The following is a 27187-nucleotide window of genomic DNA, read 5'->3' as shown; positions in this document are numbered from 1 at the left end:
AAGATCAGTCTGTGCCCTTGTTTTTTGCGCTCTTTTGAGGAGAACAGAAATGAAGTCGTGGCTCCTGGAATATTGGAAGCTGATGGGACAATGCAAACACATGTCTGGGGACTGCCTGCTCTCTTGGCCCACAAGCCAAGCTTCTGCCCTCATCATTCACTTCTGCTTGCCATCTTCTCCTCCTCATGATCCTCTTCACAAGTGCTATCCTCTTCATGCCCTCCTATCCAGAGAGTCTCCCCCATCACCTTTATTCAGCCCCCCAAAAGCAGGCACTTTTCCTTATCTAACCCTTCCCTCCTATCTCACCTTCTCCAAGGCAATGTTTGCCATATCCTCCTCCACAACGTCCATCCCCCTCACACCACCAGGGCAACAATAAATCCTCCTTTACCTACTCCTTCCACACCTTTACAATCCCCAGGTGTTCCCCCACTCCTCCCCACTGCTCTGCATTTCTGCCCCACGCTGCAGCTCCCCACCCACCCTCCATCTGCTGTAACCTCTGCCTCACAGCCACTGCTGATGCCAGGGTCAGAAACACAAGCCCTGCACAAAGAGCAAACCTACTTGTATCCCCTCACTGCTCCATTTCCCTTCCATTTCATGATTTTTCCTCCAAACTCAGAGGTTTTTCCCCACCAACATGCTGCAACTCCCTCCACATTTCGCAGCTGGGTTTTGAACTCTCCACCAGCACTGCTCCACAGCAGATTTCTACCCAACTGAGCACATCAAGCCTTGCAAGCTCTGCCAGTTCCTGCTCCTCCCACTGCTGCTTCCCTGACATGCATCTGCTTGCAGCGGCCAGGGAGGATCCCTCGAGTTGGCCACAGGGCTTTTTGGATGGCTACCACCCTGCTGGATGTGCCAGCCTCTCCAACAGCTGCATCCAACTCCCACTGACGTGCTCTGTTCTTCCAACTGGCCACCCTGAAGAGTGCTTTGCTTGTGTTTGCAGTCAACAATGTAAGGAAAGATGTCAAAGATGTAGAGATGCAAACCCCAGCAAGCAAGCATTTGAACCTAAGGTAGGACACTTAGAGGTGATAGAGGTCAAACTGTAAAATGGATTTGGGTGCTCATAAGAAGTCTGGCTTCTTGGGTTGAGTACAAAGGTCCAAGAAAAATCTAGAAGAAAAAACCCACCCACCCTGAAATACCCACAAATTACTTATTTATTAAAGCCCAACCATGTGTGCTATAAGAAAGAGAGCTGTATCATGCATAATTTAGTTGGCACACAGACAGTACTGTTCTGTGTTTCATGTGCATGAAATAAATGAGCATAAATTACTTCATTTGAATAACACCAAACACCTGATTCCAGAGATGGAGCAACACTTCACACTAAAGCTCTTGGCTTGTTGATGCTGCACCAGAGCAAATTAAAATTACCAAGCCGAAAACAGAAATTCATCTTGTGCCTTGTAGACAAACATGCATGGTGCATCCACATGGCTCATGAACGGGAGGAAACTGAACCATGATGATATGATGGAGCTAAGAGGAGATTCCCATTGCTACAGAAAGTGCCAAAAAATGAACAAGAGGTTCCTATATATGTTCTTAATGATGCTGGTAACACATAACTCATTAGTAAGAATAGCAGTAGGTTGGGTAGTCTGTATCTTTGTGGATTTGAGTATTTTTAATTACTCCCAAAAATTCCATAACAGACCTCAGGAAAAGAGTATTTGACAGTATTTCTCACAAACCTCAGAAAAAAACCCATTTTTTTTGTCTGAATGATTCTGTTTCCCCACACATAGCTTCCTGTATCTAACCAGACGACAAACATGCGATTGGAACGCTTCTCTCTTAAGAAAAAACAAGTTTAAATAAGCTTTTGGTAACTTTATCTCCATGTCACCCAAGGATGCATATGGCCTTTGCCTCCTACCATTTATCTGTGCCAAAAGCAAAGTTTTCAGATTTTGACAAATATCACAGATTCCCATATTTCTAAAAAGTGCCTTGATTAACGGCAAATAATTTGTCTTTCAGGAGTAAATTCCTCTGATGCAGGTTTGAGCTGCAGGGCTGGAGAAAGAAACCTACAGCTTCTGAACTAACAGTGGAGCATGAGCACAGCTAGATCTGCCCAGCATCTCCTTCAGCATTACACACCCCCTCAGCTCTCCTCAGCAGAACCAGGCAATGCACTTAGCTTTGCTTTACTTAGAGGAGAGAAATCCAAACATTCCCAACATCCTTGTACTTACTGAGCTCAGCAATGCTCCCCACGCGTGTGGCAAGCAGAGACTGCTCGATGGTCCTCAGCTCTGACTGGCTGAACATCTGCACCTCCCCAGGCTTGTTTGACCTCTGCTGCTCCTTGTGAAGGTTCAAGCTGTCAGGCAGGCACAGAACACCTGCAGTGGAGAAAGAAAAAACGAGAAGCCAAATGTCATTTCAGCTGGTAAGGTAACTTTGCTGCCACCACCACGTTTTGGGGACATTCCAAGACACAGCCTGCCTGTGCAGGGCTCAAAGACAACCAACATCTGGAACACAGTGTCACAGATGACTCATGAAGAAGTGGCTCCTCTTAGCCCTTCTGACTATCTTCAAGCTCATTACGATGTCACCTCAGGATAATTCTCACAGAAAAACCTAGGAGGATTGCTCAAGGAGGAGTTAAAAAAGGTTCCAAACTACTCCAAACCTATACAAAATTATTAGAAAATGGTATCTAATGGTATCTCAGAATTCCTAAAGATTGGCTTTAAAATTATAAATGAGACAGACAACACATTTTAGAGGGTTTTCCTGCAAGGGGATTGCACTTGTAAGGGACAGCATCAAGATGCTAGAAGTGTCATTGATGGCTGATTGAATTTCTTTCGTAAATACAGCTCCTGGCAATTGAACTGCTTGGGCTTCAAAAGCCCATTATGCAGAAGCCCTCAGAGCAGTGAATTTTTATGATGCAGGGCAAAAGTAAAGCTACTGACATAAAATGATTTACATACACGTTCATTCAGGCACAAAAGTCACTTTCTGCCACGACATTTAAACCCTCAGGAATAGATAGAGGGCATATATTTATTTGCAAAAATCACTGTCATGCTAAAAATCAGAACTTATTTACAAGAGCAAACCCTGCATTACCATCCTTGGGCCACAGCTGCACTGGTCCAGCTTGGAGAGCAAGCTTTCCTCCCTTCCCAGGCTCTACAGGGTGTACAGTCAGCTATGGCTATGCTTTCACTGCATCAGCTTCCCAATCCCTCTGGGACATACACAGGTGGAGATCCACTGGAAGCAGTGGAATTGTACCTCTTTACGATGATTAAATGTCATCTTATCTCCAAATATTACCTTTGAAAAGAAGCCAGAGTAGGAAATGTATTTTTTTATTAGTTTTTACTACTCCTTCCTTTAAATACAGAGAATAGGTTCTGCCCTTACAGGCCAAGCAGACTTTGCAAAATACACTAAGGAAGAGGTACATATTTAATGTTTTTCTTCAAGGGAAGAACTTGCTCAGTTTCCCAGCTCAGTAAATATATGACACCTAACTCTACTGACCAATAATTGCCAATAGATGTAACACTGGAGGTCCAGGTTAGAATGGCTGCCTTAACTTGTCTCAGCCATGAAAGAACCCCACAAACACCACTGCTTTGGAGCACTGCAAGACCAGGAAATGCACCTGAAAGGAGATGCTTCTCAGACATCTTGTTAGCTTCACCAAACTGCCTTGGATTCCCCTCCTCACATCCATCTCTCCCTGCAAACAATTCAGTCTACAATTTATATTTGTAGCACAAGCCTAAAAACATCCATCCTGAGAGGAGAGAGGTGACCCAGTTCAGTGAGTCCACTCCAAAGAAAAAAGCAGGGGTGCACACTGGGAAGAACAAGACCAAAGGTCTTGTCCACCATGGCCATGAGACAGCAACCCAAACTAGCATCATCCTCTGCACTCAGCAGCAGCACCAGAACAAAATCCCTAATAACCTGTTCAAATCTCAGAGATAGAGGAGCAGAACAGATGTAATTCCCAGCCCTGGCTCTGCTCCCAGGCTTGTCACAGCCCCATGAACGTGTAGAAGGTCACAAGGGAGTAACACAACTCACAAGGAAGTGTCCTGCAGAGAAAGAGCAGGACACCTGACACAGCAGCAGGCAGGGAAGGTTCAAAGCCGAGAGGTATGGAATGAAAAGTGACAACAGCTTATCAAACAAGCTCTTTAAATTTTCCTGCCATCACTCAGTGGCTGATTCTCACAAACACTTGGTGCACTGATCAACATTTATATTCTGGGGATGTACAGAGCTTGGGAAATACAACACCTGCATTTAAAATGCAGGCTTGTCTGCATAATTTAGTAAGTACTCTCTCTCTCTCTTTTTTTTTTTTTTAGATTCTTCTTTATAATTTTAATTGATAGAAATTAAGACAAAATTGGAAGAGTCTTCCCTGCAGAAAACAGATGGAAAAATGATCTAATATTCTAAGAGATTTCTAAAAACAAGAAGTGGAGCACAAACAGCTTTATGGCATCTTTAAAAAATGAATTGGATAATTTTTCTGTCAAAACACACCTAAAGTGTAGAGGAAAAAAAACCCACTGCTTTACAATAACTTTACAAATAGAATTAAAATGGTTAAAAATTGTAATTAAATACAGAAGATATTTGTCCAAGTGATTTATGCAGTGGGACATAGACATTTTATTCTCTACTTTGTCTATGACTCCGCTCCCACAGCCAGGCCTTTTCCTTACAAACAGCCCTGATGATTAATTATTTTGGTCTTTAGTGAGGGGAGCATATTCTTAGGGTCTTGGATAGAAAAGCACTAATGAAATGCAAAATGTGCCATTGTTAGAAAACTTAACAAATTATAGGATGTGTCATGCCAAGGGGTTTCACTTGGGTTGGAGATTAGCTAAGACACACAATAGCCAAACATCTGATACTAATATCAGCTTCAAAACTATAATTGACCACAGCAAGTGACCAGTGGGGTGATGGAAGGTTTGATGGTAACTCATCATTTTGCTGGATCAAATCTGGCTTTTACAAGAATGGAGAAAAGGAATTCTATGGCCTGCACATGCAACTCTGCCAATCTTCTAGCTTCAACAGCTTCCCCCCAAAATATTAAAGCAAATAAAATGCCTTTTAGAAGAAAAACCCACTCTCTTTTTATCAGTGTCTGATGTAAAGCTCAAATTTTCTGATGAAAGGCTACAGCAGGGAAGAAAAGAGCTCGCCAAATTAAAGGGGAGGGGGAAGAGATAAATACTTTGTGATTATAAATATCTTTTTTATAGATAGAAACATCTAAAAAGCCACCACCATCTTTCACTGGTTTGGCTACTGTTCAACTTCCTTATTTTAATTCCCTGCCAATTGGTATTACTCACTTGCTTTTTCAGCCTTATTGTGTTGAACTTGAGAAACAGGTGAGGACCTCAAGTTTGCAAAGGCCTGAAAAGTAGCATTTCCCCCTTCCTTTTCCAGCTATCACCACCAATGTCATCTGCCATTCCACACCAAAGATTCCTGCGCAGTATCTGCAGAAATGAACAGTGATACCTGTCTTTTCTCTCGTCTGGCACTGTTAAATGTCCTTCCTTTCTGCATGGTTACTCAACCCTGTGCGCTTCTTTGCCCATTATTTTATCTCTTTTCTTCCCTGCGATTCACTGGGGTGGAAATTAAGCAGTCAGCTGTTGTCTGATGAATCCCAGGCCAGACTCCCCTGGTGCATCCCTGTCTGCCCTGTGCCACCCAGCACAGGCAGCAGCCACACAGCAATGGCTGGGAAGTGCTGGAGCAAGGCAGGACAGCCAAAGCACTGCAGGGGATTTGGACTGTGTCACCTCTTTTGGTGCTTCCCCTCGTCTGTACCCTCCTTGGGGCATGGATCTGCCTAGGATTGGATTGCATGGACACATCCAGAATGGGCCACACCCAGCAGTGCTCCTTTCACTTTGTCCTCACAGAGTACCGCAAAGTACCCTGCAATCTATAGGTAAAAGACTGAAGAGAAATGAATACATTTTAAAATCAGTAGGATGCCAAAAAAAAAAAATAATCAGTGATCAGCTCCTAATGCCTCCCCCCCAAAATCTCTAGAGAAACAACAACATCATAGAGAAAACCTGATGCACAATTAATACATTTCATGTTTTCCTGCCTCCTGGGCTCAGCTAAAGCACAAGCCAAGCTCAGTCCCTAAGGACTTGAAAATCCCAAGCCAAAAGAGTATTGCACAGAATGACAAAGTGAAGGTGCCCAAACTTATAAAAACTGCAGCTATTTGAAACCTTCATGCAAATTCATCCAGAGACTGGGGTACCTGGTAACTCCTCCAGTTTCCCCATGCACATTCCCACCTCTTGGGCTGGGCTGATGCTCCACCCTGCACTGCAAAGGAGATTTTGGCACAAAAATCCATGCCTTCCTGCATACTTGTTTCAGAGCGGACCAACGCTGTCCTTGTAGCATGACAAGTGTGTGTGCATCACAAATACCTCAAATTCAGTGCCCAGCAGCAGCCCCAATAGAGCTCCTCAGTGCCTCCCCAGCAAAACAGCCTGAAGGACCTGAGTCAAGAGAAACTCCAACACAGGACATTGCAGCCATTGTATGACCTCTTAGAGCTTTTCAGGGCAGGAGAAATATGGGGGCTGTAGCCCAAATTTCATCTAAATACAGAGGAATCATAAAAAATTAAAAACAACCAAAACAACCCCAAAACCACTAAGCTTTCTCCACTGCTTCTTAATTTAGACAGGTACCTGCACTTCTAAACCAGCTCTTGCCAACCACCTGACTCCTGAGGTGGTGGCAGTGATGATGTCCATACTCCAGGAGCAGCACACTTCACTCTCAGGCACAGGAGGCTGCTGGCTTTCCATGGACCACACAGTGCTCTTGGCACTGCACAGCTCTCAGCATCGTGCAAAGGCACATCAAAGGGCAAACCAGCACAAAATAAGCCAAGCAGCTATTTGTATTCCACTGTGATTGACTACACAAAGTGCAAAGCAATAAAACAGCAACGCTGGTTATTTGGGATAGGTAATAAAGGCTGGGGCAGTGCTGTATTGAATGCCCAAACACCCCATAGCTCAGTCCCAAACCACCTAAAACAGCATTGTCATCAGTGAGTCCATCTCAGGAGCGAGAGAATCAGAGATTCATAACCCAAACCTGCAGTTCCAATCACCACATGCCTGAAGTTACTGCTCCAATCTTCCTCTTCTCATTCATCCTAAACATGTTTTAGTACCACATACCTCCCCTAATTGAAGCTTTTATTTGTATTTCAAGGAGCTTGAAACATTTAATCAAGCTGTGGATTGAACATACAGCAAAATCACTAAGACCAAATAATACCTCAACTATTGTTTAATTTTTATATATATATGTATTTCTGTATATAAAGTGACAGAACGAGGCAAGCAAGGAGAAGCCTGTACTGCCTATATTCATGGGTCTGCAACATCCATCCACATTTCTAATTCTTTGCCTCCTCTTCTTTAGTATTCAAATCCCATGCTCTAAACAAAACAAATTTCCAGTGGCATTAAATTAATAAAAATGCCCACTGGACAGTGTGATTCAAATTGATCCATGGCTGAGGAATCTAGCAGAAACCTAACACAAATGTGTTTGCTTTGACTAAAAATATAAGTGCTGTAAACACCATAAAGTACTTTTTCCACATTTCACCATTCATTCCTTTGGAAAGAGTGCCAGACTTTTTGTACCAATTTAGAGTCAGAATAGAAGCATGAATGCTTTGCTGCTCCCTTTTTATTTTTCTTTAAGTGCTCCTACTTTCAAGAGAAAATAATTCAAATAATCTTTGACCTCCCTCTTTATCTATCTATTACATCTTAAGCAAATGTATATATGTGGAAAAGAGTTTATGCTCCCACTGCAAGAAATAGCTGGATCCTACTAGGAGTTTATATAATTTAAGTGTGCAGCATGGATAGAAGGCAAATTGCTATACAAAATGAGCCTGAAAATGGTAGCTAACCCTGAGCTGTCCCCAATGCATGGTGTTGGATATTACATTGCATAAGTAAATGCCAAACTTACCCAGGGGAGTAGGAAATCCCCTCAGTCATGATAATTTTAAATTTTTTTACATGGGAACATGTGACTAGAAAGTCTTTGAGTCCAGTCTCCTGCTGTACTAAATAACCATGTGAAGTTCAAGAGCTCACAAAACATCCAATAAAAAAAACCCAAAACAAACAACCCTTTTCTTCAACAAACTCGTACTAAAATACTTTCCAGCACCAGAGAGCATTCTTGAGATCTACAACATAAAAGCCTATGGGAAAAAGAAATAAAAGGGTAAAAAGTATTGCCAGCTGCCTTTGCAATAGCAAAACACTTAACTAGGTGCAGACCCCACATGGTCGGTACTCCAACAAGCAGGAAAACTCTCCTGACCCCACACTCAGCAATTATGGCCACCATGAGTACATGAGAAAGATACCATCCAGGTGCTCAGATTTTGAGGGACAATATGGGATCACCCTGGGATTTTGAGGGGTCATATGGGATCACCCTGGGATTTTGAGAGACAATATAGGATCACCCTGGGATTTTGAGGGACGATATGGGATCACCCTGGGATTTTGAGGGACAATATGGGATCACCCTGGGATTTTGAGAGACAATATAGGATCACCCTGGGATTTTGAGGGACGATATGGGATCACCCTGGGATTTTGAGGGGTGATATGGGATCACCCTGGGATTTTGAGGGGTGATATGGGATCACCAGCACCCCGAGCCCAGCATCCCCACACCAATGAGCAAGAGCTGGTGAATGTAAAGTGACACAAACTGCCCCAGTCCAAGCTCAGACTTGGAAAGAAACCCTGTGTTCTCCATCATTTAAAACAACCTGCAGCATCACTCTAGGGCTCAACCTGCCCATCTGATGGGCAAAGCAGATGGAACACATCTTGGCTTCTCCTTACAGAAATGAGACCATGGGGGAAACGTTAAAGCTCATCATATCAGCCACTGCTTTCAGCTAACAGGAGAGCTGGAAACCATTCAAGGCAAGAAGCGCTAAGTGTCTTCTTTCCACACATTCCAACCCGGTTAAATAACAGGGAGTGGCTTTGCATGGAGAAAATGCAAAGCGCTTGGGAAAGCTAGGTGGTGAGATCAAGTTCCCAGAACTGGAGTCTGACAGTAGGCAGAGCAGCCCAGAGGAGGAAGGGTGGAGCAGGCACAGGATCGAGAGACTGCAGGGACACTGCTTTGTGTGTCTTTAACACCCAGGACCCAAAGATGTGAACAGGCATTACCAAGCTGTAACTGCAGTTAGGCAGGTAAGGTAATATTCATAGTATTCTAATACATAGAGAAAGTGAAAGTAAAGCATAGGAGAGCTTAGTAACTAATTCAAGGTGAAATAAGGAGTGTCAGAGAAAACCAGGAAAAGACCATAAGGCCTCAATTAGGCATTTTAATCACAGGACATCACCCTTTCTCTCCTGGAAAAGCCAGTAGAAGAGCAAATGAGTAATGCTTAAAAATTATGGAACTGAGAGCCTAACTAAATCATCCAAAGCAGAGAGCACCTCTGTGAGATACCAGAGCAGATGCTACAGGAAGACAAGATAATAGAATTATATTACAAAATGCGATGGTAACATCTTTTCTTGTAACGAAGTTTCTTAGCACAACACATTTTACTTAACTGGGATGTCCTCCTTATTAGGATCCTTCTAAAGGCAATAGTTTTCTCCTAATGATAATGAGTGGCAATCACTGCTGCTTAAAATGGCATACAAGTAACAACAATTCAACTAAATGAGGATATATTCCACTACCATCAAGCAGTTAAGTGGTGCACAACCAAGTGGAACGCGGGATGGATTTGATTGTTCAGGCTATATATTACAAAACAAAGAAGAATCAGAGAATTAAATCCCCCTAAACATAGAAACTGAGCTCCCAAATCACCAACTACAGCTTTACATTTATTTTTATTAGGACATAGAGAAAAGAAAATCTGAAGTCTTGCCAAAATGAATTGCTAAACTTCAAAATCCTCAAAACCACCACAAAAACAAACCACAACAGCAGTGAACACGGAGCAAGCCAGTCCACAGGAGAAGAAATGGAGATCCATCTCCTCATGATTATGCCCAAAGCCTGTCCCTCAGTTCCCTGAAGTGCTGTTTGAGGCACTGCCAAAGGTTCTGCTTTCAGGCTTGAATCCATAGGCTGGACAGCCAAAAGTGTGCTGACAGCAGTGAGAGGCAGCTGATGGCACAGCTGTGTCCCTGTCCTGTCCCCCAGCGAGGACACTGATGGGCACCCTATGCCTTTACCTCCCTGTGATCTTCACCACTGCTCTCTGCCTGCTGGCCACAAAGGGGCATTTTACCAACTTCATGACAGGAAAATTGCATGACAGCAAACTCTGCTCAGTCATGTTGTTCCACTGTCACAGTGACCATAAAAGTTTCAGTGAGAGTTGTGATTTTTTTGGCAGGGAGATGTTAGAGCTGACATAGTGCATTTATTTCATGTTGAGCACCCATCAGCTTGAGATTACCCTGATCTAAGCTATGCTGCCCTGCAACTAGTAATATGTAGGAAAAAGATTTTGTCTCACTCTTTGATAGGAAGCATCCAAATAAAAAAATTTTTTTTTTAAAAAAAAGGAAATAAAAACTGAGAGTACCATCTTCCTTTTCTGCTACATGCAAATAAATATAACACATGCAGCCCTCAGTGTGGCAACCTGATAAGAAGTTGGGAGGTCACAGGGAATCTGATGGAATAAAAAATCACGAGGAATGTGTTGGCAGTACCAGCAAGTGAGAAAGCTCAAAGAAATGCAGATTTGATGGCACCCAATCTACCCATGAGAGTGCCTCTTGCAACAAGACGTAAGACATACTCAAGGAGTAAAGGATGTGCACTGATATAAACATGGGCTCCAGGCATGCACAGGAGTACTAACTCATGGAAAAACGGATTTGGCTAAAAACAAGCACAAGTCCCTCTTAGAACGGGAGTTCAAAGAAGGTCTGAGCCTTTGAGTCACCAACAATGACTAAGAATGCGTTAATGGGTTTTATTTTATGGAAAAAGACCTGTCAGCTGATAACAGCAGAACGAGAGGATTCAGTGATTCATAGCTCATAATATGCTTTCAGAGAGCCTGTAATTTCCTTCCTTCATTACCAGCATGCCCCTGAAATGCCCAGCCCTGACACAAGATTTCCCTTCAGCAGGCATGATGTGGGCACAGCTCGAGAGCCCAAGGTGCTGATCCATGGCTCTGCTGACCCAGCCCAGCCTCCTGCAGGGTGTGACACAGCAACCAGCAGCTCATTAGGTGCTATCTGTACGAGCAGTGAGCTCCTTGGAACAATACTGGTTTGGGCTTGATGAGGAGAGACACGAGTATGAAATCGCAAATGAGTAACTTCACACGAGTATGCAATTTTCTGTTTTTGTGATACCTACAATCCAAACAGGCTCGTGTTCCAGGTACTGCAGCTATAGCAAAGCAGCACAAAATGCCTGATCCAAATGTGTGTATTTTCTGTCTCCTTCCCTGTGTGCCACCATCCTTTTGGCACAGGCACCATGTGTTGGATGCCTTCAAGGGTCAGGCACAGCATTTCAAAAACACCCATGTGCTTCCATTTCTGAGCAGTTGCACTAACACTCTACAATACACTTGGCAAGAATATTTTGAAAACCCTAAAAAACACCTCCTCCATTTGCTTCAATATTTGCAAAGGTTAGTATGGTTTTCACAGGAGGACTTGTTTGCCAAAAATCCCTCCTTTCACTTTGGAACGCCATCAGCTTATAAAAATATCCATGAAGAATACACAGCAGAGCAGACACAGGGAGCTGGGACTGAGCACAGGGCATTCCCACTGCAGGTACCAACTGCACCCTTCCCATTTCCCAGGTGGAAGCAGCTGGAAAAGGGATTGAGGGAAGTGTGACAAAGCACTTGTGGTCTGTGGAGCAATCACTTGCACTGGGGAGCCAGTTATGTATGCAAAAGCTAATGCAAACCATATACCTCCAGCAGGATAAGGGTGGTTTGCAATTGAAACTGGTGAAAACACCTGAGCATGCAAGGGTGGGGTGAGTGGTTGATGGGACAATGACACCCCTTCCTGCAGAGCCAGGTGCTTGCTCTTTGCAAGTCACCTTCCACGATTGCCAAAACCTTGGACTCTGGCCCAGGCAATGCTACTGTAATATCAAAAAACTGCTAAAATCATCACCATCCTTCAATTCAAACAACTAAGCCATCAGCCCCAAAGGTTTCTGGGAAGGCACTAGGTATCTCATTTAATAAAATAAAGAAAAAAATAAATAAAATCAGTTAAGTCTGCAGTCGGTAAGGCATCAAACCCAAAAACACATGACATGTAGGGGCTGCAAGGAAACCCCTGAGCCTTTGGAAAAGTGAAAAAAATTGCACTGCTGCTGCATGTTGCCATGTGTCAGCAAGAAAATGCAGGCAGCTCTGGCAGAACTCTCACTGACTTAGGGTCGAGATGTTAGCCCCACAAGGAATAAATTTTGGGTAAACTGGAGTGTGTGGAGCCCACAGAAAAGGGTAAGTAATTAGGATTTCCTTTCAACTGCTTGCACAGATGACTATCAGATTAGCCACTCCACCCTCGCCATGAAAGCCTGTGCTTAATGAAAGTGAAGAATGATAAGATGGTTTAGAAACACAAGCTGCTGTTTACTGGCTTTAGGGCAGTATTCCATCACTACAAGAATTTACTATATTCCCTCCCACCCCACTAAGGATGCACTCAGCAAATGGATTATCACAGCAGGATAAAAACCACCTACCCATGAAGTTTAGGGTACAGGATTATGAAAATCTCCTGAAGTGCCTACAAGCCCACAGCAGGCTGTGCCCCACAGCCTCTCTGTGCTTTGGTACATCACTTGGGTATCCCTAGGAGGTGAGATTTCCCCACCTGGGAACACCTGAGCTCAGGGACTGACAGCTGAGACCTTCATGGGACCATGGTACCCATCCTCCCTCAGTAAAGGAGAAATCTTCAGCATGTGCTTCAGTGGGGTTTTGTCATGTATTTAAAGGCAACTACTCACCTAAAACTCATTGACTGGAAACTCTGGATGCCAGCCAGATGACAGTCCTTTCTAAAAGTAACCTTTACATTCTTCCAAAATTCCACTTGGCTTACTAAATAGAAACTGCCTGTTAATAGCACGTATTTCACCATTCAGACCTTTGATATATAGATGCCTACAACAATAAATCAGTTCTGACCAGCAAAGATTAACCTATATACAGATATATATGGCAAAATCATTACAGACAATGAAAAAAATTTAGCAGAAGAGAGGTTAGACTATGCTGCTAACACACATTTATGATCGCTTGCCCTACAGATTGCCTGGCTGAACCCATTTCAAATAATTCAGGTTTTATAGAGCTGATAGCCACACTCTTGCCTACCCAGCTATAATACAAAGTAACTGTTCTTGTGTGTGAGCTCATTGCATGGCTACCAGTTTGTCTGAAAAACACTTAAGTTGATTTTACAGGCATCTAATAGTTCTTTTTAATCCATTCAGAGCATGCATTTGTACATTCTGGATTTTATATGAAGATATAGTTTTATTCCTCAAATATTGCACACATTTTTTAAAAATTATGCCCTCTACTGCTTTACCCAGAGAGAAATGGCTGCACATTTATTCTCAGAGTGGTTAAAGGTCAAATGCAGTGTTCATTTATGCATAATCTGAAGATGTGAACCTTTGCATTATTAATCTTCTCACTGCTTCACCTAGGAACTCACAGATCAACACAGACCAACAAACACCAAAAACCCTGTAGTACAGCAATATCATCATTTCTACGTCAGAGCCTTCTCCAGAACACTGAACAGACAGTAGTTAATGAATAAACACACTCACTATTTTATCTTTGTGGTTCAGTGTGGTTTTCAGCATGACTTTGATGTGACCTCATCTTATCCATCCTCTGCTCTGAATAAATGCCATTTCCTGTGGGTTCCCATCTTCCCTCTGTGCCCTTGCAGGGACTGAGACAAATCCTCAGCAGTGCCTCACCACCCTGTTGAGCTGCTTCACCTCCCAGCACAGCTCCACCAAATGCTCAAGTACCAAAACCAGGCTGAAGAACAAACCACGGAGCAGTTCTGCCTCCACAGCCTTGGGTTTAGAAACAGCTGAGACAACTATGCTGAAACTAAAAAGAAAAAAAAACCTAAAACAGTAAAAACAAAACAGAAGAAACAAAGGGAAAAAACCCAAAACCACACACAAAAACCCCCACCATTAAAAAAAGAGTAAAGTAAGTATTTTTATATCATTCTGGGGAAACTGACTGGCCTAGAAAAAGCTAAATACTGCTGAAACATATCAGAAGCAACTGAAATCAGGGACATATAATGATACAGCAGGTAGCTGTAACTGCCTTGCCAGCTACCTCACATCTGCTGGTTTTATTTAGCCTTTTCTCTTTCAAGCAGACTGAAAGAAGCCAAAGAGTGTTTGGAAACTTCCAGACAGGGCTTCAGTGGGTCAGCATTACATAACTGATTGGCTAACTCAAACATCACTATATGCAATGAAGGACACGGAAATTTGATATAGATCTTCAAAACTCATCCAAGTCAAAAGCCTATATAGGAAAGACCCCCAAATAATAAACCAGTAACAATAAACTCCATTTCCTGCACTCAGATACAGTCCCCAGACAGATGTGTGTCCGTGGCATCATGCAGGTGGTTATACCTCCTAAAATAACTGAAGTTGTACCTATCCCAATCACATTCTCTGTGGATAAACACAGCAAAATCCTCCCTGGTTTAGATTTTTTAATACTAACAATTAGATGAAGCACAGGGAATTACAAGAGAATTATGAAGCTCATTTTATTTGGAAAAGACATGGATTCAATGAGAACTAGTGTTCTGCAGCATAAAAGCACACCATGAAATTTAATTGGAATGCACAACACTACAAGACCTATAAGCAAGTTTTCATTGCCTCAGCTGCGTGTCAGAAGGAAAAGGAACAAAAACAGACTAAATTTCCAGCACGAACATAAAATAAATTTGTAATTAATTATTTTAATTCTATTCTAGTAAAAAGGCAGAACTCTGCAATTTAAATCATTTGCAGATTTGTGGTCTCCAGCCATGAGAGGACAACACACTGCCATTAACCCTAGCAACAGGGACTGCTCCACAAGGCCAAGAGTGATCTATGAGCTTCATTAAGAGATTTAAATAGAGTTCTCATATATATATATATATATATATATATATAATATATACACACACACAATGTGAAATTAAAGCAGGCATTTGTGTACACCAGACTTCCCTGAGAGTACGCTCTGCTGAAAAATGGTCACTTATTTGAGCTCATTTCCCCAGAAATATGTAACCACAGAAGTAATTCTTGCTGCTCAGAGCTAGAAGTGAGACTTGGCTGTGCCCAGAGATGCCTGCAGTCACCTCCACAGAAACCCCTCGAGGTAGTGGCTTGGTGGAGCCAACTGACAACATGCAAACAGTGAGTTACAGTGCTCTGTCCCTGTCTGTGCTTCCATTCCACCTCAGATTTAACAGGCAATAGCATCTGACTCTTCTCCTCAAAGCATTCTGAGCGAGGGCTAAGCCCCAGTGCAGTGCTGAGGCTGCTGCCACACAGGCATCTGACAGATTCTAACACAGTGCCCAGAGCACCAACCCAGCAGCAAGAAAATACCATATTAAGTCAATCAGTGCAATGTCTCTTACTGCTGTGGTCTTTTAAACTCAGTTTTAATGTGCTCAGAGACAAAAATATACTAACTAGTCTCTGCACAGGCAAAGCTAAACTGTTCATTTAAATGGGAAACAATATAATTTTCTCTTGCACCACTACAGATACAAGTCACAGATGCAACATGTGAAAGGTATGTTGCACATGGGTCATCTTTTCTGATGTGAGGTTTGCATAATGCAGAAAGACAGTTCTTTTGTCCAAATTCTTCACGTTAACCATGTCTCTGAGTGACTAACAATCAAAATGGACACTCAAAATGGTTTATTGTGTAAGAAAGTCTCCCTCCTCCTCACTTCCACCAGTGGAAGGGTATGGTACTTTAATGATAATATTCCAAAATAAGCAGGTCACCATGAACATGGCTGCAGTGGGCAAAGCCTCCAGCATGAGAAATGAAAGATCACATTTAATTCAGAGGAATTTTGACAAAAAAGCTGAGCATCTTTTCTGTTTCCATGTGGATATTGTTCTTGGTACTTCCACAGCACAGGAAAGCAGTGAAACTTTTTCACTTTGTACATCTAAAGTTCCTTCCTTGGGCAGTTTCATCTTTGTTCAGCACTCAGGTGGTATGCTTTGTCCACTAAGCTTAGCTATGGACTTTGACACATTTCTATTTGGTTTCTGAAATCAATTATGTGTACACCCCAGCTGTACTGACTTATGACCATGGGTTCTCTCCCCACTCTGCTTAAGCAGCTGCCACTTGAAACTTGGAATTCAGAACACCTTTATGGTCAATAGACAGGAAAAAACCTCCAACTCAACTGATTTAAAGCAATGAGTGTAACAATCATGGCAAAAGCAATGACAATGTGACAGTTTGAAAGCCTTCAAGACCAGTTCTCAAAATTACAAATGTCAGGAGTACAGCTTTTACCCTACACTGAACCCCATAAAGATTAAAAATTCTACCAGTTCACATTTAAGGATCCCCAAGTGACCTTGACTTTGCTCTGATCACAATGGGAACAAGTAAAAAACCTTGAGACAAGTTTTTCTTCTTCAGAGAGAGCTGAAAAGAGGAACTGAGGAACTGTCCTTTGCTTTTGGCTATAGATTGATTATAAAGCTGCCACCTGGAAATTCCACCACTGGAGTTCTTAAGCTAAAAAATGCTTCAGAAAGGATCTGCCTGAGAAAGGGCAAGTCCAGCAGCATGGCTTTCCCCAGGACACTGTGAAATAGGGAAACAAGATGCTCTGAACTAATTTCTAGGGACCCCTAGCTGCAATCTTCACTATCTGGATTGTTCCCACAACAAACATTACATTCCGGGCTCTGCACATCATGACAGTGGGTGAAGTAAAATATGATTGCTACAGACAGTGCTTGGAACTCTCAGAAGAAAACGAGTAAAATATTTTTGTGATGACTTCAGAATCATGGGAAATATGCAGGATGAAGCAATGGCTTTCATGTGCTACAAAAGGATGATTAAAATGTCCTCAGGCACGTAACCCAAGAGTCAGCACAGAGCAATAGGATGTAGACAAGAGAGATAAGGAGCTCATGAACTGTGGTTTACTGATAGGACATACAAGATTAATGCAAGCAGCAGTAGAGAAGGAAAACAATAAAACCATAAATGATGGAAAATAATCCTTACACTAAGCCACTCTGCATGCTTTTGGGGAATGAACTGACAGCTGAGTGTGTGATAACATTCATGGGATCTACCATCCTCTTACCTTCCATGAGTTAACAACTATTACTGGGGTGTGTGGCAGAAACACACAAGGACAGCTCTGTTGAAGCAAAAACCCATTTGCACTTCTTCTTACTTGTAGAGCCAACCCTAATTTAGGTGCTCCAAAAGCAGACTGACCAAGAAATCACTCTGAAGCAAGCAAGGAGAGATATTCAAAATATGTAATACCACCACAGAGACAGATTAGGCACAGCTAGATCAGGGACAGCTAGAACATGCAGATCTTTGTTGAGTGAAGGCAACATTCAGGATAACTAAAGCAATGTCCTGCCCAAAGACACAAAACACATTAATAGAGATGTTCTGCATCCAACTCTGGGGTACTCAGCACGGGAAAGACATGGACCTGTTGAAATGGGTCCAGAGGAAGACACAAAGATGGTAACAGGACTGGAGCACTTGACAGTGAGTTGGGGCTGTGCAGCCTGCAAAGGAGGAGGCTCTGGTAAGACAAGGATAGTAGATTTAGGTTAGATCTAAGGATAAAATTTTTTTATAATGAGGGAGGTAAAATACAGACACAGGTTTCCCAGAGAGGTGGTGGATGTCCCATCCCTGGAAACATTCAGGGTCAGATGGGATGGGGCTCTAAGGATTCTGACCAAGTTGAACATGTCTCTGCTCACTGCAGGGGATGTGACTAGAGAGCCTTTCAAGGTCACTTCCACCCCAAACCATTCTATGATTCTATTGTCCTACATGAGGTGACAACACATTTTTGTCAGACCTCAGCTGGATGATGGCAGTTCATCTACTGACCATGAAGCCTTCAAGCCCTGCCAGCCCTGACTTGTGCAGCCCATCATCTCAGCCACACAAACCCCTGCAAGCACCTAAGCCACCACACTTCCCCCTGAACGAAGAGCCCCACTGTGGCTAGCACAGGCTTTTCCCATGAGAATTTTCTTGTGTTTTATAAATAAAGATAAAGTTTGGATGTTATTGGAACAGTGTCCCAGAACTTGGACGGTGCAGGCCTGGCCAATCAGGCCTGGGGGAAGGCTTCTGACTGACCAATCTGGGTGACTTTTGAAAACTCTATATATATATGATAAAATCAAAACAATAAAGGTCATTCCTTCTTGCCACTGAGAACTGGTGCCTTCATTACTCTGCTAGCTGCTCAACAGCGACATCCCACAGTGTCCACCTTGCAGTCCACATGCCAGATACCTGACTAATACCAACTACACTGTTTGGCTAATACCTGTTTTGATATCGAATGCAGATTCCCTTGGGACACACTGCAGCAGCTGCTGCTAAGCCGGGCAGACAGGGGAGTTTTGGATGTGGAAGGTGACTCCCAGAGGCTGAAACTGCCTGCTGTGCTGGAACTCCTCTGGTGACAAACACCACTGAGCTGCTGCCTGTGGAAATCCTGCTCCAGCAACAGCTCCCCACTGGTGCATCTGTGCCAACAGCCGCTCTTTATTCAATTCCCTCCGTTAGTTTCTTTTGGCTGCTGACCAAATCTCCACATGCTGAGCCTACAGCCTTGCAGGGAATCTGTGAGGGTGGCCAGGGACCAGCATGGCACAGCCACACCAGCAGGAGCAGGGGAACAGCAGTACCCTGAGCTGGGCTGGCTCACCCCAGCCTGGGAACGACCTGCTCTGTCCCCCACAGGACATACGTGACATCCCTGGGTGCTGTGTGGTTTGCAGGCTGGGGCTGTAGGCAGGCAAGGAAATGGCTTTGGTTTCAGCTCGTGTAGCTGCACGTGTGGTGAGCATCCTCTGCCTTAGAGGAGCCACCAGCACTAACCAGCTCAGAGTTTGTAAAGCACATTGATGGCTTTGCTTCAGCACCACTAACTGAATGCTACTGCAAATGACTCCCATAAAATGAGATGCATTGCTGTAATAAAGGAAACAATATTTACCAAGATACTTAGAACTCTTATTTTCAATATATATCTTCAAAGCAATTAACTAATATTAGAGCATTAATTTTCCTCAGGCCTCCATGACTCCAGCGGGTATGGTTAGACCTCTCAGTTTACACAATTAAGGTGTACTACTTCAAATTTGCTGCCTTGAACAGGAGCAGAGAAATCAGTACCTGCAATAAAAACAGGGCTCAGAGGTCTTCATCCACCAGCCCAAGCCCCTTTCTCTGCAAGACATAGGAGAGCTGGCAGCAGGACAGAGCTGAGTGTCAAACAGTCCCTGGACAAAGCCAGCAGCACAAGGCTCAGTGCCACGAGCCCTGGGAGCACAGAGCACAAACAGTGCACCCAGGGAATGTTTTAACACACTGATGTAATGAGGGCTCATTACACATTCTAGCTTGATGCCACACAAAGTGTATGCAACTGGAAGCACTGCCCCTTATTTACACCACTGATGGTCCCAAAGCAGCCCTTGCTATGAGCCCAAAGCACTTCCTGGGATGAAGAATGAGAGCTACCCAAAGCACACTCCTGTTCAACTAGCACACTCTGTAACTAGTGATGCCACAGAAGGTTGTTCCAGTGACATTTAGGAAGCACCCTGAGAAGCACTGTGCCACATAAGCAGCTCCCTCAGGTTTTATCAACAAACCAATTCTCAACAGAAACTCTGAAAATGGAAAACGGGAGCTTCATGGGGTCTCATTCTAAGACAGGCAGATGACATGGTCCCACAGCAGAAGAGCACATGCTCTGGTCTTTGGGAGCATTTCAAAGATCACTTGGCTATCCAAAGGTGCAAATGAAGAGCTCTGAAAGAAAAATGCTCCCCTCACCCAGCACTGTGGCTTTAATAAATCCAGTCCAGATGTCTAATATTTCAATTCTTAAAACTGCACATAGTAAAAAAAAAAAAAAAAATCAAAAGAAAAATGCAAGTATGAAAGCATACTTTATATTCATTAAAGAGCTCACCAAACTGTACAGACTACCCAGGAGAGTCAAAGGAAAAGGGGTGAAAAAAACCCCAAAACCTAAGTACAGACATTTCAAATCACACAGAACAAATATTCAAGGACAGTGAAACATTATGAAGTAGCTTAGTGGAACTGTTTAACAGTCTCAAAGATACTTTAAAACATTTCATTACTGGGAAAACCAAATGTCAAAAAGCCCCAAAAATGGCTTAAAAATAAATAACTTTTTATAAGTAAAACTGGAGTTATTTTCACTTGCTGCATTATTTCCACAGCTTTCAGTGCACACTCTGCTCTAGTCACATTGCCAAACTTATCTCTTCAAACAAGAAAAACAGAAATTACATTCTCTTGCATGTCAGAGGAAAAGTTCTCAAGAAAACCCAGGAATCTGAGAGCTGGAGCTTTAGGAAAACCATCAAACTGGCAGAGAACTTTACTGACCACATCAGACATGGTTCTTAACTGGATCCTCACTGCTATCTCAGCCATTCAGTCAGAGATTTTTAGTAGCACCTTTCATAGATTTACAGGCAATAAATCTAACAAAGCCTTCTGGTTTTCTTTCATCTTTTTTGGGGGGTGGGGGAGGAGAAGATAAAGAAGAATGCCAAAGAAAAGCTTGTGTTGTCTGCTAGGGAAAGAGAAGAAAGTGAAAATAATTCAGCATGCAGAAAGGAATCTGTACTGACACAGTTTATAAAAATATGAAGTAATACACATATAATTCATGCAAAAGCCCCAAAATGAGAGATCATTTTTTGGAAGTTGTTTCATGACCTTATCATTATTTCTTAAATTACCCAACACTTTGAGCTTTGCCAGTATGAGAACAGGAGAGATCCCTGCAGGTTTGGGGACAGAGGCAAAAGCTGGGGGCTTTGAATGCAAACATGCCTCAAGGAACTTAATAGAAATAGATGATTGTGTAAAACATGATTATTTTAAATCTAACACAATTTGAAGATTTTGGCTTGGATGTCACACCATTTCCTTGCTTTCAGCTTTTCCTAGAAGTGTAAATGTATCACCCTCTCATTTGTAAGAGAAGTTTAATGAAAACACCAAGAGACAGTGATAAATGACTTTAACACAACCATGCATTCAGCAGAATATTCTTAACCAGCTGAAGCCCACAGGAAACAGGTTTCAGACAAGGCAAAACAAATACTGATTTTATCATCAGCACAATAAAGATTAGAGATGGTGGGACTTTAGTTGTCAACTCGTGCTTTTTGGCTTTTTTAAATCCTACCATAAAAATAATGTACCAGTTCAAGTTCTCCATCACTGCAGTGAATAATGAGGAGTAACACCAACAGAGTCACTGAGATGACCAGTGAGCAAAACACTCAGGAAAATCTGGTCCCCTCTCTATAATTAGATCTCATCAGCACTGTGCTAATCACTCATTTCCAAAATCCCAGTGAGATGAAGGAGATGCCAAGGGAGCCATCCAGAAGGTGTGCCACCCATCCAAACAAGAGGCAGAACACACTTATCTCTGCAAAGCCTTTGTTTAACCACCCCAGCTGAAAACTCATGCAAAAGACAAGTATTTACAAGTAATTTAACCTGAAATTCATCTGGGGTTTGTTAGCCTTTGCTGGAAACAACATTTGGCAGCCATACCCAGCCTCAGTGATGGGTACTCACAGAACGCTGCCAAGATTTAATGCAGTTTGCTGGTAATTTTTTTCAGAAATGCTATTTTTTGTCATTTTATATAAACTTTGCGTCAAGTTCTGTAAACTTTTACTCAGTGAACTCGAGGAACTTATTCTAACAAAAAACATGAAAGAAAAATATCCATGAAAATCTGAAAGAGGAAGGGAGTGAACAATTTGACCTGAAAGCTCATGTGTTAACCAGATTTGCACTGTAAGGCTAATCACTGAGGAAAGCACCAAATGGCAAAATTCACTCATCATAAACTTCAGAGATTTCAAGAAAGCACTTGACAGACTCCATCACTATTCACTCTGGAACATCTTGAAGTGTTCGTCTTGCAAAAATAATGACATCATCAAGCCTTTATACCAAGCTGCAGCTTGAATACTTGGAGTAAATGCAGATTTAACTATAGGGTTCAACACCAAGGCTGCTGTCAGATCAGCAAGAAATCACTCACTTCTCTTGCTGGGCACTGCAATTGACTGCATTACAAAAACAAACATAAATGTAACAATATATGGTTTAACAACAGTGCTCTTAAAAATCCAGCTGTTGCTGCTGCCCCCAAGTTTTCCAAGTGTATCCTACCCAACCCACAAGGCTGATAAAGGCCAGCAGCTGGATCCAGCACTGGAGGATGGTGAAGTTAGACTGCTGAAGAGGAAAAAGTGTCATTAGAACACAACTTCCACCTTAGAAGTGATCCAGTTTATACAGTCATGGGCTGTAATTCACAGTCAACCAGGATAATTTCACCAATTGAAAAGATGGTATTTCTGCTTCGCATCTTAAATAGGATTCACTAATTTAAAAAAATTACCTACACCTCAAACTCTTGAAGACTACAAGTCTTCAACTCAAAATGTTATTCCTGCCTTGATACACAGCCAAGAAGGCTGTACATCTGTGAATAGTACAGACAGACCAATGCTGTTAGAAGCAAATGGATCAGAAAAACCTGGCTATAGCATCAAATGAATTGATAAGAGATACAAGGATTTACTCCCAAAGCTGTCTCTTATCTGTAGGGTTACCCAGAAAAGTGGCTGGAAACATTCAGCAAGTGCAGTGGGGATTAAGCAGAAGGAGGTTAGGGGAGTTTGGAACAAGTGGAAATTACACTGGAAGTTCTGCAAGCACAGGTGGCTTTTTGGAGTAGTTCCTCCTAATCTCCAGCTACACAAGCGGATAAAAAGCTGCATCATTACATCCTGGCTGCAGCAAGACAGAAACACCAAAAAGCTGCAGTTTTGCTCATGTAATGGAATCTACCCTCGGGGCTTTTTGCTGGTCAGGCTTTGCCATCTGACAGCCACACCAGCAGGACTTGGCAACACCAGCACAGCTCCAGGCTGCCCCGTGCGGGAAAGTACAGCCCTTGGAAACAATACCCATAAAAAACTGCCCACAGTCAGCTACAGGGCAGAATGGCAATAAATCTGTCCCCCCATGGAACTGATTTTCACCCAAAGAAAAAGGTTTTATAGAGCTGTGGAAGAGATGAGGCACTTACCCCTCTTATCCCATGAGATGCAATGAGATTTTTTTCTTTTCTGTTCTTATAATTTTTATGTTTCTATAAATATTTTACATACACATACTATCTGTCTTTATTGTAAGGTTGTAAAATGTAAAGGCTTATTTTATAAAAAGAATGATTTTTTAAAGCAATGTGCATCCCCCTAAATGGCAAAAGTAGTCTATACCTTATAATATACTGCATTTACTAACAATCCACTAGTGTTTAAGTGACCAGTGTGAGCATGACCTGGACTAAAATTAAACTTCACAGCCCAGTATTACATGGCTGACAAAAATTGTACCTATTTTAGGATATGCACTAAACACAAACCAAAGAATCCTCAAAACTTGAAAAAAGCCACACACAAGCAGGAAAATTATTGTATTCATCAATATAGAGGTAACAAAGAAACAAATCAATGCTTTTGGGTTGATCATTCACAAAAGTTATAGCATATTCCACACACAGCTCAGTCAGAAAACATGAATTTTAAACAGCTTAGTCACTGTATGCCCAAACCACAGCAAAGAAAAATTAAAGTCACAAAGTCATGTATTTCAGAATTAGGACTTGCCACATTGAATTTGCTACTGTAATCATCATTTTGTTCTCTTGTGTGTGCACACTGCCACACATGGGTTTATTCTACTGCCAGGTTTTGGTTTTGTTGTTTTTGGGGCTTTTCCACAAAACTGAGACCTGCAAAAACTACTGCAAAGTTGGAAGAAAAGCAGAAATAATAGGAGATTACAGTGATTAGTCCCTCATTCTAGAGAAAAACAATAACAAAGAAAGAAAAAGTGACCAAAGCACCCACTGTGCTCCTTTGTCCTCCTGTCACTGAGATAGATGGCTTCACATTGATGTGTTTTCAAGGTACACTTAGCCACCTTTTCTCTGGCTGAACAGCTACAGAGTGGTACCTTCTCCTGGGACAAAAAATAAAAAACCATAACGGATTTTCCATCTGTAGCAGGTAATATTCCAGGCAATCTGGAAACACAGGACAAATCTGCTTCTGTGAAACACTGCTCTGCAATGCCAGAGTTTTCATTCACCTTATTTTTTTTCCTGTTTGACTGTAGGGCAGCCAAACACACAGTACAACCCCAAAATGGAAGCGTCTGAAACTACATCTCTCACTTTATTTGCTCAGCTTTAAAACGACATCCCCTCATTAGGGAACCATCTCATTAAACAGCCCATCTGGGTCATTGTGCAGGTTCTCTGCTCTAACAGGCAGCACAAAACCCCAGAGAATTCAGGGACCACTGATGTCCAAGAGCTGTTTCTTTGCTGCACTGAGCAAAGATTTGTCTGCTGTCTCTAAGGACCGTGACACCAAGAGGTTGGGAGCCTTCAGTTTGTCCTCTCCATCATTAAATCGCCAAGGGGAAGCACTGTCTTGCACTATCATCATCATTAGCACTTCCTGGTGACTATGCATTTGGTTCCTTGAATCATCTCTCCCAGCTCCACTACTAAAACGCTCTGAAGGAGCTTGCTGATTCCTTCTAATCCCAAGTAAAAATGTTTGCATTACTAAGTTATTTAAGAGAACCTTCACATAGCACAGAGAACATGTGTTTCAGGGGTGAGGTTCACCAACAGAACAGGATGATGAGCTTTAGAGAAATGTAGCATTCTTTTTTTTAACACCTAAAGAACCACTGTGGGTCCATACATCCCAAATCTAATCTTTAGTTGAGGTCAGAAGCAGGGGTGACTGAATCTAGACTGACATGTGTGTCCTCAATGGCAATTCTTCAGTCATTTAATGATCCTCTCTGACCTTCCCACATGATCACTAACATGAACTTCACCTTGCTAAAACAGCTACTGAATAAATCGAGAAAATGTGAGAAGGTGCAAGGCAAGAAAACAAAATGTCCCAATGGCACTTCTCTCCCTGAAGGCCACTAACACACAGAACAGGACTTGTAGTTCCAAAGGCAACAGACATTAAAGTGCCCTTTTGATCACCTTCCACGTTTCAATGTGTAGCTCCAAACTCAGGCACTCTCAGCTAATATTGACAACACAGCAAATGAACATTTAAGGCTCCATAACCTTCAGAAGCTAAATGCTTCCAGACCAAAAGGAGGTTTCAATACTGCTTACACCACAATAGATGTGTTTGTGGATGTATTTAGAGCATGCACATAGTAAACAAACAGCCCCAAATGTCAGAAAAACTGTTGATAAAAGTCCTGAAATAAAGAGGAGCTCCTGGAGTTCACAGCTTCCCAGTGAAACGGCAGCTGGATGCTGCTGTAATGCCAGCACACGTGCTTCAGGATATCAAAAAAGCCAAACCTGACACCAACAGCTTTGAAAGGAGGAACAAAACAACACCTTGCTCAAGTGGGCAGGGAAGCACAACTTAAAAACTCCAGCTCGAGATTCAAAGCATCTTAATAAAGCAGCACGCTCGCATGTAAAAGCACAATGTTTTAAACCTTAGCAAGCACCCCTTTGAAAACTCTTTATTTTTTTTTCCAGGACATGTACTTAGACCCTCACGCCTTATGCCACCTTGCTTTGTTTTGCTGTTTTCTATTTCATTCAGAGAGAACAAAAGGAACGTGAGTGGCTCAGACTTAGAGAACTACCCACATCGATGGTCTTTTGGCACCTCAACTGTGTGCAGGAGTGAATATCCCAGATGTTTTCCATCCCTCCCTCCAGCTGAGACCTTGTCCTCTCCTGGCTCCAGCTGTGTCCTCAATACCCCAACCAGCATTTCTCCATCTGCTCACGGTGGCTCCTGGGTGGGAATGGAGACAAAGCCTCCCAGCCTTGCAAATGGCCAGGCTCTGGAACCATCATGGGCTGTGGAGTGGGCAGGCCAGCCAGTCCATCAACAGCTCTGCAGGTAGCTGGCATTTTGGGAAGGTCCTGTGAAAGTACCAGGCCAGCTGGCACAGGGAAAGGACTGCTGTCCATGCCTTGACCCTCTCAGCAGGTGGCCAAAAGGTTGGCTGTGACCACCTGCACTCCCAGGTCTAAGGTAATTTTCTTGTGACTGGACCTGGCACTGACCCCATGGGAGCAGCTGGCCCCATCAGCTTCATGAGCTACCCAGAAGTGCAAAATGTTGCAAGTCAACCCAAATCATCCAAGTTGAGTGGTGTTTTTCTCAGCCCACAGAATACTGAGGAGGCCATTCATTAGCTGCAGCCTTCACCCATTAGCTTTGTAATCTGCAAAGGCAAAAATACTGCTGAGCACTCACATTAGCAGGAAATCTTAATGAGAGTAAACGCTGGGACCATGCCTCAAGAAAACCAATTTCCTAGCTTAATTTGGACAAGGTGAACCTGTCAAGAAGATACTGCAGTTATACTTACTCTGCTGTACATACAAGCTTTAGGGCAGGTGGAGGCTGCTGCCTTCCAACTTGGGGCTGCTACTTTTACAAGGAGTCTACTCCAGCAGACCTCACTGGTTTTCCAGCAGATTAGGTTTATTCACCCTCAGCAGGAGGTCAGGGAAAGTCAAGATACACTACAAAGCACAATCCCACACCTGACACACTCCTAGAGTAGGTATGCAATGGGGGCATCTTCCTAGTACAC

The 27187-nt window shown here is 42.8% G+C and overlaps 1 protein-coding gene across 1 annotated transcript in view; it reads right to left on the bottom strand.

Annotated features, from left to right (window-relative positions):
* The window catches only part of ABTB3 (ankyrin repeat and BTB domain containing 3), a 176406-nt gene that overhangs the window by 78918 nt on the left and 70301 nt on the right, over positions 1-27187 (bottom strand). Inside the window, exon 2 of the mRNA XM_085049691.1 lies at positions 2226-2375. Within this exon, the coding sequence (XP_084905817.1) occupies positions 2226-2375 (150 nt within the window). The remainder of the gene's footprint in view (positions 1-2225; positions 2376-27187) is intronic.

This window comes from Lichenostomus cassidix, chromosome 1Ab (assembly GCF_008360975.1).
Source record: "Lichenostomus cassidix isolate B80296 chromosome 1Ab, HeHo_3.0, whole genome shotgun sequence".
NCBI classification, from domain to species: domain Eukaryota; kingdom Metazoa; phylum Chordata; class Aves; order Passeriformes; family Meliphagidae; genus Lichenostomus; species Lichenostomus cassidix.
Note: the sequence above shows the minus strand (reverse complement) of the source record. Positions and strands in the feature narration are given on the sequence as shown.